Source organism: Bos mutus, chromosome 2, assembly GCF_027580195.1.
Source record: "Bos mutus isolate GX-2022 chromosome 2, NWIPB_WYAK_1.1, whole genome shotgun sequence".
NCBI lineage: Eukaryota > Metazoa > Chordata > Mammalia > Artiodactyla > Bovidae > Bos > Bos mutus.
The window spans coordinates 99,606,772-99,621,183 of record NC_091618.1 but is presented as its reverse complement, the minus strand read 5'-3'; the positions used below and the strand labels follow the sequence as shown (position 1 = coordinate 99,621,183).

At 42.2% G+C, this 14,412-nt stretch overlaps 1 protein-coding gene across 1 annotated transcript in view; it reads left to right on the top strand.

Moving 5' to 3' along the window:
* The window catches only part of PLA2R1 (phospholipase A2 receptor 1), a 136,920-nt gene that overhangs the window by 5,126 nt on the left and 117,382 nt on the right, over positions 1 to 14,412 (top strand). The window contains exon 2 of the mRNA XM_014478670.2: positions 13,792 to 14,175. Coding sequence (XP_014334156.2) covers positions 13,792 to 14,175 — 384 coding nt within the window. The remainder of the gene's footprint in view (positions 1 to 13,791; positions 14,176 to 14,412) is intronic.

The following is a 14,412-nucleotide window of genomic DNA, read 5'->3' as shown; positions in this document are numbered from 1 at the left end:
ATTTAAGTGAAAGTATGATCAGATCCTGGTTTAGCCCTGCCTGGTCATCAGCCACTCCAGCCCTCAGGCTCTGTTTCTTCCATCTCCATCTATCATCTTTCAGAGTCTCTTCCACTTTATACTTTTCTCATCCCAGTTTCTCTAAATGGCTCCTTTCCTCACATGTCTTTGAGAGTCAGCAGAGACTTCCAGTTTTTCTGGTCCTTGTTACTCTTTCTCATTAAGTTCCTAACCTGTTTTCCTATTGTTGGTTGTCGCAGTAACTGATACTACAGAGCATCGATTTCAAGCCAATTACCAGAAAGACTGAGCCACACAGAGCTTGGTGGTGCCCGCGGCATCCCTTCTTTGAGCTAACAATTTGCTTATTTATACCAGGGTTTCTGAAGAAACAGTCCCTTTGTTCTGCCTCTTCTGAATCCATCCCTATGTGATGAATCTTCATATGATCCATCAAAGTAATGTATCAGAGACATTTATAGACTCTTGTCTCCATTTTCTTTTAGAAATTATCCTTGAAATCCTTTTATGAGATGTTCCAAAACAAAGCTAGGGACATAAATTATATTTTTTAATTGATCAGTGTGAAAAGAAATATTATAGCTCATAAAAGAAACAAACACAAGAACACCTTATAAACACTATAGTAAGCCAGTTAGGATAGAATATTTTATAAAGTCACTCAAGAAAATTGGAGGAACAACATTAGAATTTCTATAAGTTGGGTTCTGTGATACAGAGCTAAACAAAACAGATAAGAGTTTTCATATGTGGCCACATGACTTTTTAATTTATGATACTTCCCAGATTACTGCAGTTCCAAAGAAATATGCTAATAAAAGGTTTCATTATTTCTGACTCTTCACATCTTGTCTTGAGAACTTTCCCTTTCAATTATGAAAATATAAACAGAAAATTCGAAGTAATTATTTAACTATAAACTTTGTTGTCTTATTTTGCTGCTATTTTTCACTATCCATGTCCAAATTTAGTATTTGTTTTTCTCTTATTATCATTTATAAAGCGGCCATAGTGACTGAGGTAATCCTTACCAGGATGCTATGAGGACAGCATTATTATTAAGTCCATCATGCAGATGGAGAAACCAAGGCACATACTCCAAGTTCAAGCATTTCTACCCTAAAAGAAGTGCTCAGTGGTTTGCCAGGGTCTTTTTCCCACAGTGTTAGCCTTGGTCAGTTAACAGGGCATATGGGCATTGACCAGAACAGTCTCATAGGACTCCATGCTCAGCAAGGCATTGTCCTTGTGGTTTAATTCTCTCTGGTTTGGGGTCTTGGAATTCTTAGTAACTTTTATTTCTGAATTTGTTCTTTGGGCATGAAATCCTGTGGAACAATGGAGCACAAGCCAGGAGTTTAAAATGAAAGTGTTAGTCACTCAGTCATGTCCGACTCTTTGTGACCCCATGGACTGTAACCCACCAGGCTCCTCTGTCCATGGGATTCTCCAGGCAAGAATATTTGAGTGGGTTGCCATTACCTTCTCCAGGGGATCTACCTGATCCAAGGTTTGAACCTGGGTCTCCCACATTACAGACAGATTCTGTACTGTCTGAGTCACCAAGCTCAGCCCCATTTCATGTCACCTCCTTGTTGTGGTCTGTGCTGGAGTTGGAAAAGCATTTCCAGACACAGAGTATTTCAGAAGGGAGGTTTACAAAGAGCAAGAAGGAGAGATAATGAGGGCTCTGCAAATGCAGCAGACCAGGGAGAGCCCACCAGACCCTGTTAGAACAGTGGGTCACCTCAAGGGAGAACCAATGCTTTTTGTGGGTTAGTAGCCAATTTTTGCAGCCTCAAAACAGAAAATTCGTGCTAGAAGAGTGTTATTAGGTTATTGTCTAGGGCACTCTAGAGTGAATACTGGAGTGGGTATTTTTACCTCACATGGGTAAGGATCCTTACCTTTCATGGCTGGTAAGGATCAGGGGGCTTTGGGCAACAATTACAGTGGGGCTCGGCCAGTTCCCAGAGATGACCTTGGTGCTGGCCTCCATATCTGTGGCCTTAGCACAAAGCTTTGTACCTGTTGGGATAGGGCTCCATACTCCTCACCAAACTGGGGTGGTTTTCAGCCTCCTCATCCATGCTCCTGTACTCTGCCCACCGTGACAACCAGGTTGCACTGGGGCTGGGGAACGGGAGGCCCAGGGCCTGGAAGTAGGCGGCCAGTGTTCTCCAGGGACAAGATAAGGCTGCTGTCCCCTCTGAGTGGCAGCACCACTGCAGGTTCCATGGGGACTGAGTGGGGACTTATCATCTTTCCACAGTCCAGGGACTAAGTATGTTCCCAGTGATTTCCACCTCAGAGGTTGCAGCCCTTCTTGGGCCTACAGAAAGTGGAGACTGACTGGACCTCCCTGTCCCCGCCAGGGCCCCACCTTTTCATTTTACTCTGGGGTCTGCAAATTAGGTAGCTGAGTAAGAAGCATGGGGACTGTTTTGGGGTGAATTGTGTCCCTCTCAAAATTATGTTTAAGTTCTAACCCCCAAATACCTCAGAATGAGACCTTGTTTGGAGACAAGGTCATTACAGATATAATCAAGTTATAATGAAGTGATTAGGGTGAGCCCTAATTTGACTGATGTCTTCATAAAGAAGAGGAGATTTGGACACAGAAATATGAATAAAGAGTAGATGATAGGAAGAGATACCAGGAGAAGACAGACATCTTCAAGCAAGGAAAGAGGCCTGGAACAGACCTTTCCCTCACAGGCCTCCAAGGAGCCAACCCAGCTGATACCTTGATTTTTGACACGTAATCTCCAAATCTATGACACAGCCTATTTCTGTTTAAGTCACTTAGTCAGTGACACTTTGTGACGGTAGCCTTAGCAAACAAATACAAGGACTAACATTATGTCTACCATTCGAAGTTTGGATTTGGTTTTGTTTTCATTTCTGTCTTTCACTTAGCAAAGCAGATAAAATGGAGAAAGTGAAAGTGTTAGTTGCTCAGTCATGTTTTACTCTTTGCGACCCCATGGACTGTAGCCTACCAGGCTCCTCTGTCCATGGGATTCTCCAGGCTAGAATTCTAGAGGGGGTAGCCATTGCCTTCCCCGGGGGATCGTCTGGACCCAGGGATCAAACCCAGGTCTCCCACACTGCAGGCAGATTGTTTACTGTCTGAGCCACCAGGGAAGCTCAGCATAAACACTTTTGCTTTCAGTAATGTCACATCATTCCCAGGGCTGTTCGGTTGTTGGTGGAGTTTTCTTTTTTTCTTTGTTTTGATGACCCAGTCTTTGAATCACATCCTCCCAGGGTTTCAACACAAAGACATTGTTGAGGGAAGTTTATGACTTACTTGTCCTGTCTTAATGTCCTATCTTACTATTTCTTGCCATCACATGCTTTTTTGTAACAAGGCTCCCTGGTGACTGAGATGGTATATTTTCAACACAGTCTATAAGATGATAACAGAGCCACTGTGAATAATGATTTTTACATAAGCAATGTCTGTTAGAGACTTCAGAGTTAAATAAAGACAGAAATAATGGAGGAATAGATGAAAAGCTAAAAGGAAATGTTTTCAACTCAGTTGAAAATTTTACCTGTAAGATTCACAGACACAGTGAAGAACTTTGAAAGAGAGAAGATTTTCTGTGGGGGTCTGCTGCTGCTAAGTTGCTTCAGTCATGTCTGACTCTGTGCGACCCCACAGATGGCAGCCCACCAGGCTCCCCTCCCTGGGATTCTCCAGGCAAGAACACTGGAGTGGTTTGCCATTTCCTTCTCCAATGCATGAAAGTGAAAAGTGAAAGTGAAGTCGCTCAGTCATGTCCGACTCTTAGCGACCCCATGGACTGCAGCCTACCAGGCTCCTCCATCCATAAGATTTTCCAGGCAAGAGTACTGGAGTGGGGTGCCATCGCCTTCTCCATCTGTGGGGGTCAGCTACTGCTAAAGATGAGATGGATGGAAAGGGAGCGGGAGGGATGGAATGAGAGTGGCCAAGGGGCAGGGGCAGTCTGGAAGGGTTAGTCCACTTCACACAGAGGTTGGTGAAAGGCAATTTGAGTCCTGACAAAACTGGAGCTCGTCAGAGCTGATGAAGCCAGGTTTCATTCCTCCTGCATGTGAGAAAGAGTATTGTATGCCTTGTGGAACTGAGTGATGATCTGGGGAGATCAGAAAGAAAGGGGAAGCAAATACGTGAAAAGGTTTAGCAAGAGGGGTCCCACAGGCCTGTGGAGGTGATGATTACCCAGGTTCAGAAGCTTCCGGAGAATAAAGAAGGCTCAATGTCAAGGATGATGCCAGGGCAGGAAAAGAGAAGGAAGTTCTGAGACAGGACAAGGGGATATTTTAAAACGTGCTCAGCTTTTTAGCTCATTTTATTAGGTTGGCCCAAAAGTTCACTCGGGTTTTTCTGTTACTTGTTATGGAAAAATCCAAATGAACTTTTTGGCCAACCCAACAGAAACCAGTTGATAGGAAGCCTATCAAGTTGATAAGCACTATCAGATTGTCAAGAGATAAACACCACATCTCAGATGATCTGGGATAAAATGCAAATATTCATGCAGAGAGGGCCAGGAAGGACAGACACATTTTCCCTTGATTTTGTCTTTCAAGTACAACGCACAGGCTGCAAACATCAGAAATTCCTTGCTTACTGGTTTGGAAAGACATATTAAGAATTCCGCTTCCCTGCATCGTTCAGCCATGAACGGGACTTGATTCACTCACACAGCATCCCTTCCTGCTGCAGTCATCTGAGTAAGGGAAACAATAACATCTGAATCTGACTCACTGGACAGGACAAACCTAAATTTGTGTAGCTGGGAAATGCCGATACATCTCAAGAGAGAAATTGCTCACCTTTAGATTGGTTTCAGGGCAGTGATCTCCCTGCCCCGCATACCTCCCAGATCATTTTCATGCTAAAATTGAGATAGTGTCAGAACAGCCAAGAACTGGACAGATTCAAGAGCTGATCCTGGGGCAGGAAGTGCGTGAGCTGTGTGGGCAGATGGAGTAGAAGAGGGTTAAACCCTGGGGAATGGGGTAGGAGATTGAAATTGGATTGCAGTTGGCAAGCAGTGGCTTCCTAATAGCTTGTCTTAAACATAGCACTTGATGTGAACCGTGCATCTGAACTTTTCCTTCCACTTCCCTTAACGTGGCCAGCTTATACATCAGCTGGCTTAGTTGCCACTGTCATGGTGTTTTCCACCATAAAAGGAGCATTTTTTTTCCAATGAATTGTTTCATTGTTTTAAGGTTTTTTTTTTAATTGAAAGAACATACATCTCACCAAGGCTTACCATTTCAAATCATATTTATGTAACACTTCATACCTCAGCTTGTTCTAAGAGGAGCTGCTTAAAGTAGAAAGTGAAAGCGAAGTCGCTCAGTCGTGTCTGACTCTTTGCGACCCCGTGGACTATAGCCCACCAGGCTCCTCTGTCCATGGGATTCTCCAGGCAAGAATGGGTTGCCATTTCCTTCTCCAGGGGATGTTCCCGATCCAGGGATCGAACCCAGCTCTCCTGCATTGCAGGCAGACGACAGGCAGACGCTTTAACCTCTGAGCCAAGTAGAAGGTGACACTAAAAGGCAGGTGGAGGTGGGCAGAAGGGGTGCTGAACATGAAGTGGAAGGGCCTCAAGAGGAACTTCCTGCAGGGACTCCCAGCTGGCACTTTTCCAACACTAATTACAGCCTGAGGCTTTAGACCCCAACCTCATGGTATGGTAGGAATCAGCAGGCAACTGACAACCCATGTATCTGAAGCCAGAAAACAAGACATTGCAACTCCCTTTTCCAGGCTTCTCCGGTTCTATCAATCACCATGTCCTGTCATTTCTTCCCTCCTTGAATTATCTCTCAAGAGACTAGAGTCTAATCAGTCTCTTTCTTTCTCATCACCACCAGTTGAACTAATATCTCTGTCTCTCTTGCCGGATCAAAGCAGAAGTCTTCAGAATGTTCTCCATCCTGCACATGGGCTGTCTCATCCCAGCTAAGTGAGAACTCCAGCGCAGGAACTTGGACATTTGTCTCACACCTACACTCTCCTAAAACAATTCTGAGCACACAAAAAGTGCTCAATAAATGTTTTTATCAAATGATTCACATTCCACACCATAGCCTCAGTCACGGCTTCTCTTGTTCCAAAAGCTCCTTTTCATCTGAATAATGTACAGATTTTTGAATAAAATTTAAGTTCCTCATAAAATGGTCCCAAACCACCTCTTTCCAACCTCATATTCTACAACCACCGAACACTTTTATATAGTGAGGCTCTCATCACCCTTAGAGCTGATTATTTTCATCGCCTCTGACTCTGGTAACTTGCTCTGTCCACAATTTTCCTGGTGTGACCCTTCACCTCTCCATCTATACTTTCTCCACTACCTGAACTCCGTCTCTGTAAAGAGGATAGGCACCCATGCTGGTCTAGTTCACCAGTGTACCCCCATATGCAACACATATTAGGTCCCTAATAAATGTTGAATGAAAATGCCTCTTGTGTGTGTGTGTTCTTGTGAGATTGATTGATTTTTCTGATCTTCTAGACCAAACTGACACCTTCTAGATGCTGGTTTCCTCCTATTGTGATTATACCTCTTATGTCAAAATATATTTTGGAATTAAGTTGTGGTTCTTCCTGTACATTTCATGATGCACTCCCAGGGAGAACATCAGTTTCTTGAGTGCAAACACTGATATATGTATCCTATCTGCAGGGCTCCTCAGTTCAGTTCAGTTCAGTCGCTCAGTCGTGTCCGACTCTTTGCGACCCCATGAATCGCAGCACGCCAGGCCTCCCTGTCCATCAGCAGGGCTCCTAGCACATGCCACATTAGACCCTCCATTAATGTCTGTTTGAAATCTCAAGTCTCCCACTTCCAGTTGTTGTTGTTGTTCTGTCGCTCAGTCACATCTGACTCTTTGCAACCCCTTGGACCTGCATTATGCCAGGCTTCCCTGTCCTTCACCATCTCCCAGAACTTGCTCAATTTATGTCCACTGAGTCAATCTTGCCCTCTGTCATCCCCTTCTCCAGCATCAGGGTCTTTTCTAAGGAGTCAGCTCTTCATATCAAGTGGCCAAAGTATTGGAGCTTCAACTTCAACATCAGTCCTTCTAATGAATATTCAGTATTGATTTCCTTTAGGATTTACTGGTTTGATCTCCTTGGTGTCCAAGGGACTCTCAAGAGTCTTCTCCAAACCACAACTCAAAAGCTTCAATTCTTTGGTTTTCAGCCTTCTTTATGGTCCAGCTCTCACATCCATACATGACTACTGGAAAAACTATAGCTTTGACTAGACGGACCTTTGTTGGTAAAGTAATGTCTTTGCTTTTTAGCATGCTGTCTAGATTAGTCATAGCTTTTCTTCCAAAGAGCAAGCATCTTTCAATTTCATGGCTACAGTCACCATCTGCAGTGATTTTGGAGTCCGAGAAAATGAAATCTGTCACTGTTTCCACTGTTTCCCCATCTATTTGCCATGAAGTGATGGGACCAGATGCTATCATCTTTGTTCTTTGAATGTTGAGTTTTAAGTCAGCTTTTTCACTCTCCTCTTTTACCTTCATCAAGAGGCTCTTAAGCTCCTCTTTGTTTTCTGCCATAAGGGTGGTGTCATCTGCATAAGGCTGTATATTGTCACCCTGCTTATTTAACTTATATGCAGAGTACATCATGCAAAATGCCAGGCTGGATGAAGCACAAGCTGGAATCAAGATTGCCAGAAGAAATATCAATAACCTCAGATGACACTGCTTCAAGTTATTTGGCAATAATCTACAGCAGTTCATTTTTTTCTTTCTAGGTTACAAATTAATGCATGTAAATAGAGCTAGACCTACATGGTTCTCACCAAGTATATGAATATAGAACTTCTAAGTAAAAAATAACATTTGGGAAAAAAACATATAAGGATGATTCAAGTAAATGAGCTTTATGGTCTCACCCAGCGCTGAAGTTCATGGTTCTGGGTTTATGGGGAGTTAGTTTCTGCCACGTCTGTGTCCCTTCCAGTGCTGTTCTGCTGTCTCCTCCCTGGGAAATGGACCAGTTCATGTATACACACACTCTTTCCATCTAGAAAGGTCTGATGCACGGAGGGGCCATGTCCACCTCACTCATGTCATCACTTGAAGATCCAGTCAAGTGTTTTAAATTCTAGTCCTTTCCTTTTTCTAATTTTTCATCATTTGTTTTTAAAGATTTATTTTACAGTGTTATCTGTGGAACTGATGAAACTCCCTTCTTTTCATTAACTGGGAGAATTTGCATGATTCCAGAACAAATAGATATAGTTTTAGAGAGCAAATATTCAAGCAAATGACTCTTCTGTCTATCTCTGGTACCCTACACAGTGTCTTCCACGTAGTCAGCACCCAGGGAATGCTTGTTGAATGAATGAATGAAGAAATGAATGAATAAAGAAATTCTCCTTCCATTCCTTAGAAAAGTACATGTCATCCTGTGGGACCAAAGGGTGGATCTAAAATGATCTCCTTTCCAGAGGAACTCAGAAGTAGAAAGTAGAAACACTAGTTTCAATGGATTTTGTTTTTTAAGGATGAAAATTAGTTTATAAGTTACTTCTAGTAAATCAATCCTTTTTCTCTTCCTAAACTTATAATTATGAAGGGATGTACAATAGCATTTTATTGCAAAGAGATTTAGTAATTCTGGCAGTACTTCATTAATCACTTAATCAGTGTTCAAGCAGAACTGATGTCCTTGACATCTATAATCAATCTTGATTCCTCCCACATTTGATCTTCATCCTTTCTGAAATCTGTCTACAGACTCTAAGGACTGGTGGCTTATTCTCACATCATGTTTTTGTTAGAGACGACTCTTATGCACATATGATAATAATCAGAATATTGCTACCTATATTGGGTCTCCTAGTAGTCTATTTGAAAACAGTTGCTTTCTCTTCAGTGAATTTATGGAGATTAATGGTGCTAGCACCAGATTCCATTATAGCTTAATGGGAAAATGGGATTGGGCCATTTTTTAGCTTAGTGTGACATACTATTCTTTTGGAGATGGCATGTTTATTGTTATTAGTAAGCCAGAGCTACTTGTTTATGATACATTCTGAAGAACTTTTCCAAAGCCACATCCTAAAGGCAGCTGGGTGTAGAAATGTGATAGCACCCTAAAACTGAGCAGCATGGAGTTAAGTTTGTCTAACATCTTCTGCTTTGGAAAGGTATTTTTATGACCACTGGTGGGACTGAGTTCTAATTCTCTCTCTCCTTTTCTCTTAACACTTCATAATTTGGATATTTTAAAACGTTATTCCTCTAAAATTTCAGTGATATATAATTTTCATGTCCATGTACTTACAGACCACTCATTGACCCATCCATACACTGCTTGTCAACATCAAGTATTTTTGTCTTTCTTGTAATAGTTGCAATATAGACTTTACAGTTAAATAGTGTGGAAGATGAACAGATGAAGACTCAGTTCATAATGACACATGCATTTAAACAAGTGAGACAAAGATTTTGTCATCTGGTTGCTTGAGGAGCCTTTTTCCTTCATAAAAGTTGATAACGTGGTATTTCAGGATTGTTTAAAAACCTGACTTCAGGCTCTACTACAAAGCCACAGTTATCAAGACAGTATGGTACTGGCACAAAGACGGAAATATAAATCCACGCACATATGGACACCTTATCTTTGACAAAGGAGGCAAGAATATACAATGGATTAAAGACAATCTCTTTAACAAGTGGTGCTGGGAAATCTGGTCAACTACTTGTAAAAGAATGAAACTAGAACACTTTCTAACACCATACACAAAAATAAACTCAAAATGGATTAAAGATCTAAACGTAAGACCAGAAACTATAAAACTCCTAGAGGAGAACATAGGCAAAACACTCTCTGACATACATCATAGCAGGATCCTCTATGACCCACCTCCCAGAATATTGGAAATAAAAGCAAAAATAAACAAATGGGACCTAATTAAACTTAAAAGCTTCTGCACATCAAAGGAAACTATTAGCAAGGTGAAAAGGCAGCCTTCAGAATGGGAGAAAATAATAGCAAATGAAGCAACTGACAAACAACTAATCTCAAAAATATACAAGCAACTCCTACAGCTCAACTCCAGAAAAATAAATGACCCAATCAAAAAATGGGCCAAAGAACTAAATAGACATTTCTCCAAAGAAGACATACAGATGGCTAACAAACACATGAAAAGATGCTCAACATCACTCATTATCAGAGAAATGCAAATCAAAACCACTATGAGGTACCATTTCACACCAGTCAGAATGGCTGCGATCCAAAAATCTACAAGCAATAAATGCTGGAGAGGGTGTGGAGAAAAGGAAACCCTCTTACACTGTTGGTGGGAATGCAAACTAGTACAGCCACTATGGAGAACAGTGTGGAGATGCCTTAAAAAACTGGAAATAGAACTGCCTTATGATCCAGCAATCCCACTGCTGGGCATACACACTGAGGAAACCAGAAGGGAAAGAGACACATGTACCCCAATGTTCATCGCAGCACTGTTTATAATAGCCAGGACATGGAAGCAACCTAGATGTCCATCAGCAGATGAATGGATAAGAAAGCTATGGTACATATACACAATGGAGTATTACTCAGCCATTAAAAAGAATACATTTGAATCAGTTCTAATGAGGTGGATGAAACTGGAGCCTATTATACAGAGTGAAGTAAGCCAGAAAGAAAAACACCAATACAGTATACTAATGCATATATATGGAATTTAGAAAGATGGTAACAATAACCCTATGTACGAGACAGCAAAAGAGACACTGATGTATAGAACAGTCTTATGGACTCTGTTGGAGAGGGAGAGGGTGGGAAGATTTGGGAGAATGGCATTGAAACATGTATAATATCATGTATGAAACGAGTTGCCAGTCCAGGTTTGATGCATGATACTGGATGCTTGGGGCTAGTGCACTGGGATGACCCAGAGGGATGGTATGGGGAGGGAGGAGGGAGGAGGGTTCAGGATGGGGAACACATGTATACCTGTGGCGGATTCATTTAGATATTTGGCAAAACTAATACAATTTTGTAAAGTTTAAAAAATAAATAAATAAAAATTTAAAATGAAAAAAAAGAGAGAGAAAAAATAAAAATAAAAACTCTGCACCCACCATGTGTTACAGAAGCAAACTAAGTTGGACTTTTGTGATAATGTTAGAAGTCTTGGGTGGCATGCTTAAATTAGTATTCTACAAGTGTTCAACCAAACCTACAGCTGGATCTGCAGACCAAGAATCAAGAAGCCAGAAGGATAATAATGACAATAGTAACAACCTACATTTACTGAGGTCCTCCCATGCGAAGGTAGTGTGTGGTGTACTCTGCATGAGCTCTTTAATGAAATACTCTTAACATCCCTATGAGATCAGTGTCATACATATTCCCAGTTCAAAGAGGAAAGGCAAGACTCACAGGCATCAGGAAATTTGCCCAGAGTTACAAGGCTGGTCTGTGGTGGGTCTACCTGATTCCACAGCTCTTAGCGCCCAGTCAGGCAGTCTATCCACCTATCTTAGGTGTGTGAACTGAGGCCCAGAGGGCTATGGTACAGCCAGTAAATTGCAGAGCTGGATATATTTGAAAGTACATATTAGATAGAAGCTAAACTATAGAACAATTATAGTAAAATAATTATCCTTTTGTGAAAACTTAATGGAACTTTGGGCTAGCTAGTTAGTAGATTATAACAGAAATTAAGGTTAACATTTTACCCAGGCATGAAAAGATGAATAGAGAGTTGGAGAGAATGTTAATAATTATCAGAGTCCACATCAAATTGGTGAGAGGTAGATTTGATCTTGAATGACTATTACAAATAACCACACAGACATGGGCTTCATTAGGAAAACAAATTTCCTGATCTAAATGAAATCTCCCTAAAACCATTCATTCTCTGCCTCCACCCCCTTCTCTTTTGCTCTGATGTATGGTGATCAAAGCAATTTTCTGACAACTAATTCAACTCCTCAAATATATGGTTATAAATAACACTATCATTTATTAAATGAAGTATAGCTTCCATTAATACATTGACAATCTTTTTTTAAGTTTCTTAAGTGATTTTGATTACTGTAAATCAGTTCTTCTTGACCTGAGCAACTTTAGAAAAGCCAAAAGAACTTTTATCAAAATGAAGCATTGTTCTCACGCACCAATACATTAAGAGCTTCATTCTGCACTGTTTGAAATCTCTAGAAGGCTCTGCCTGTGTTCCCTATGCCGCTGCCACAGGACATGCCTGGCCCTAAACCACAGTTGTTTTAAGGGAACCTGATAATATCCCTTTAGATTTTTGAAGAATGGACAGGAAGTAAGATGTTTAAGAGCAGAGCCTAGCGAACAGGAGAACAAAAGAACTCTTGGACCTGACCAGACGGTCAGAGCTAAGTAACCCAGCAACCATGAGCCTGGGTAAGCAGCACCCGCCAGTGTTTGAATGAGTGAGTGAGTGAGTGAAGTTGCTCAGTCGTGTCTGACTCTTTGCAACCCTGTGGACTGTAGCCCACCAGGCTCCTCCGTCCATGGGATTCTCCAGGCAAGAATACTGGAGTGGGTTGCCATTTCCTTCTCCAGGGGATCTTCCCGACCCAGGGATTGAACCCAGGTCTCCTGCATTGCAGGCAGATGCGTTAACCTCTGAGCCACCAGGGAAGACAGTGTGTTTAATCAACATCAAACATTTACTGAACTTTGATGATGTGCTCAGGACACTCTGAAACTGAAGAAATCAGATGTGATTTCCACCTTCAGAAAACCTGTGGGAAGACGTATTCATAGTTATTGCGTCATAGGTGCCTTCCAGGCTGACAGCTTGAAGTAAAGTCACATAATGAGTGGAGAGATACCACATAAGCCCTGTCTGGGCCCAGGCAGCTTGTCCACAGGAAACTCATCCAGATCCTTCCTTCTGGCTCCCTGGGGTTGGAGGCTCAGGGGTGTATCACGAAATGCCTACTCCCTCCACGCCCCAGGTGGGCCTGTGTGGTCTGAGTCCCGTGGTGCTCTTGTATCTTCTCATGTAGCTAGGTGAAGGACCTCAGCTAGTGTCCTGGGCATTTGTGTGCTGTGGCCAGCCCCACCCACCCTCCTCCTCTCTCAGGAGGAGGCTGACCCCAGAGCAAATGTCCCTGTCTTTCTACTTCTGATGGGCCCAGCACAGAAAACAAATGTGGGGAAGCATTTTTGCTCACAAGCACTGGGTCTCCTATCAAAACACAAAGAAACCCTTGAATTCTATCCTTTGGGTGTCCTGCAGAAATTTGATGGGGAAAATGTTCATTTCAGTGGCTCTTGATTGAGCTGCCAAATTCCTAACGTTCAGGCACTTGTCTGGAAAAAAAAAAAAAATGTTACCATACCCCTAAGCACCCAGTGTGTCTCTGCTGTAGCCCTGAGTATTGTTAGCAGGCCTCTCTCTCCAGTTGCAGCGAGCTCCTTTTCCATCAGTGCTGTTCCCGAGTGGATCCACAAGCAGCCCTTGTTACTGGGGGGGCCAATCCAGTCTTAGAGCAGAGGTTTGCCATTAGCTCCAGCAAGTCCGTGTATGCCTCCCAAGAAACTCCTTTGATTTGTACAAATCAAGCCCTTGTTGTGAACCCTGCCCATTCAACTTCAGACCTGTTTGAGATGCAATAGCTGTTGGTGTGACATGTCACAGCTCAGACATGCACATTGGGATCCCCCTGACACTGGTTAATTGTATATGAAGACTCTCTACTATATCTTCTATTTTGCTGTTTCAGATAAAGGAATCTTCATTATCCAAAGTGAGAACCTCGAGAAATGTATTCAAGCCAGCAAATCTACACTGACCCTGGAGAACTGCAAACCACCCAACAAGTACATGCTGTGGAAGTGGGTTTCAAACCACCGCCTATTTAACATCGGAGGCAGTGGCTGCCTGGGCCTGAACGTGTCTAGTCCAGAGCAGCCGCTGAGCATATACGAGTGTGATTCCACCCACGTTTCCTTGAAGTGGCACTGTAACAAGAAGACGATCACAGGCCCACTCCAGTACCTGGTCCAGGTGAAGCAGGACAACACGCTTGTGGCCTCAAGGAAATATCTCCATAAGTGGGTTTCCTATATGTCCAGCAGTGGAGGCATTTGTGACTATCTGCACAAAGGTAAAAAATAATGTCAACCAAAGTACACATGAAATGATATAATACAGATTTGTGAAATATATGAAAGAGGTACACAGCCCCTGGGACCTCAAGGAACTTCTGCTAAATAGGTTTGAGTTGCTTACTTGCTTATTGTAAAAAGATCGCCAGAGTCTTAGAACAGATTTGCTAAATTCTGCTAAAGAAGCAGAACTTTGAATTTAAAGGTATTAAGGGAGAAAACACTTAAATAACTTT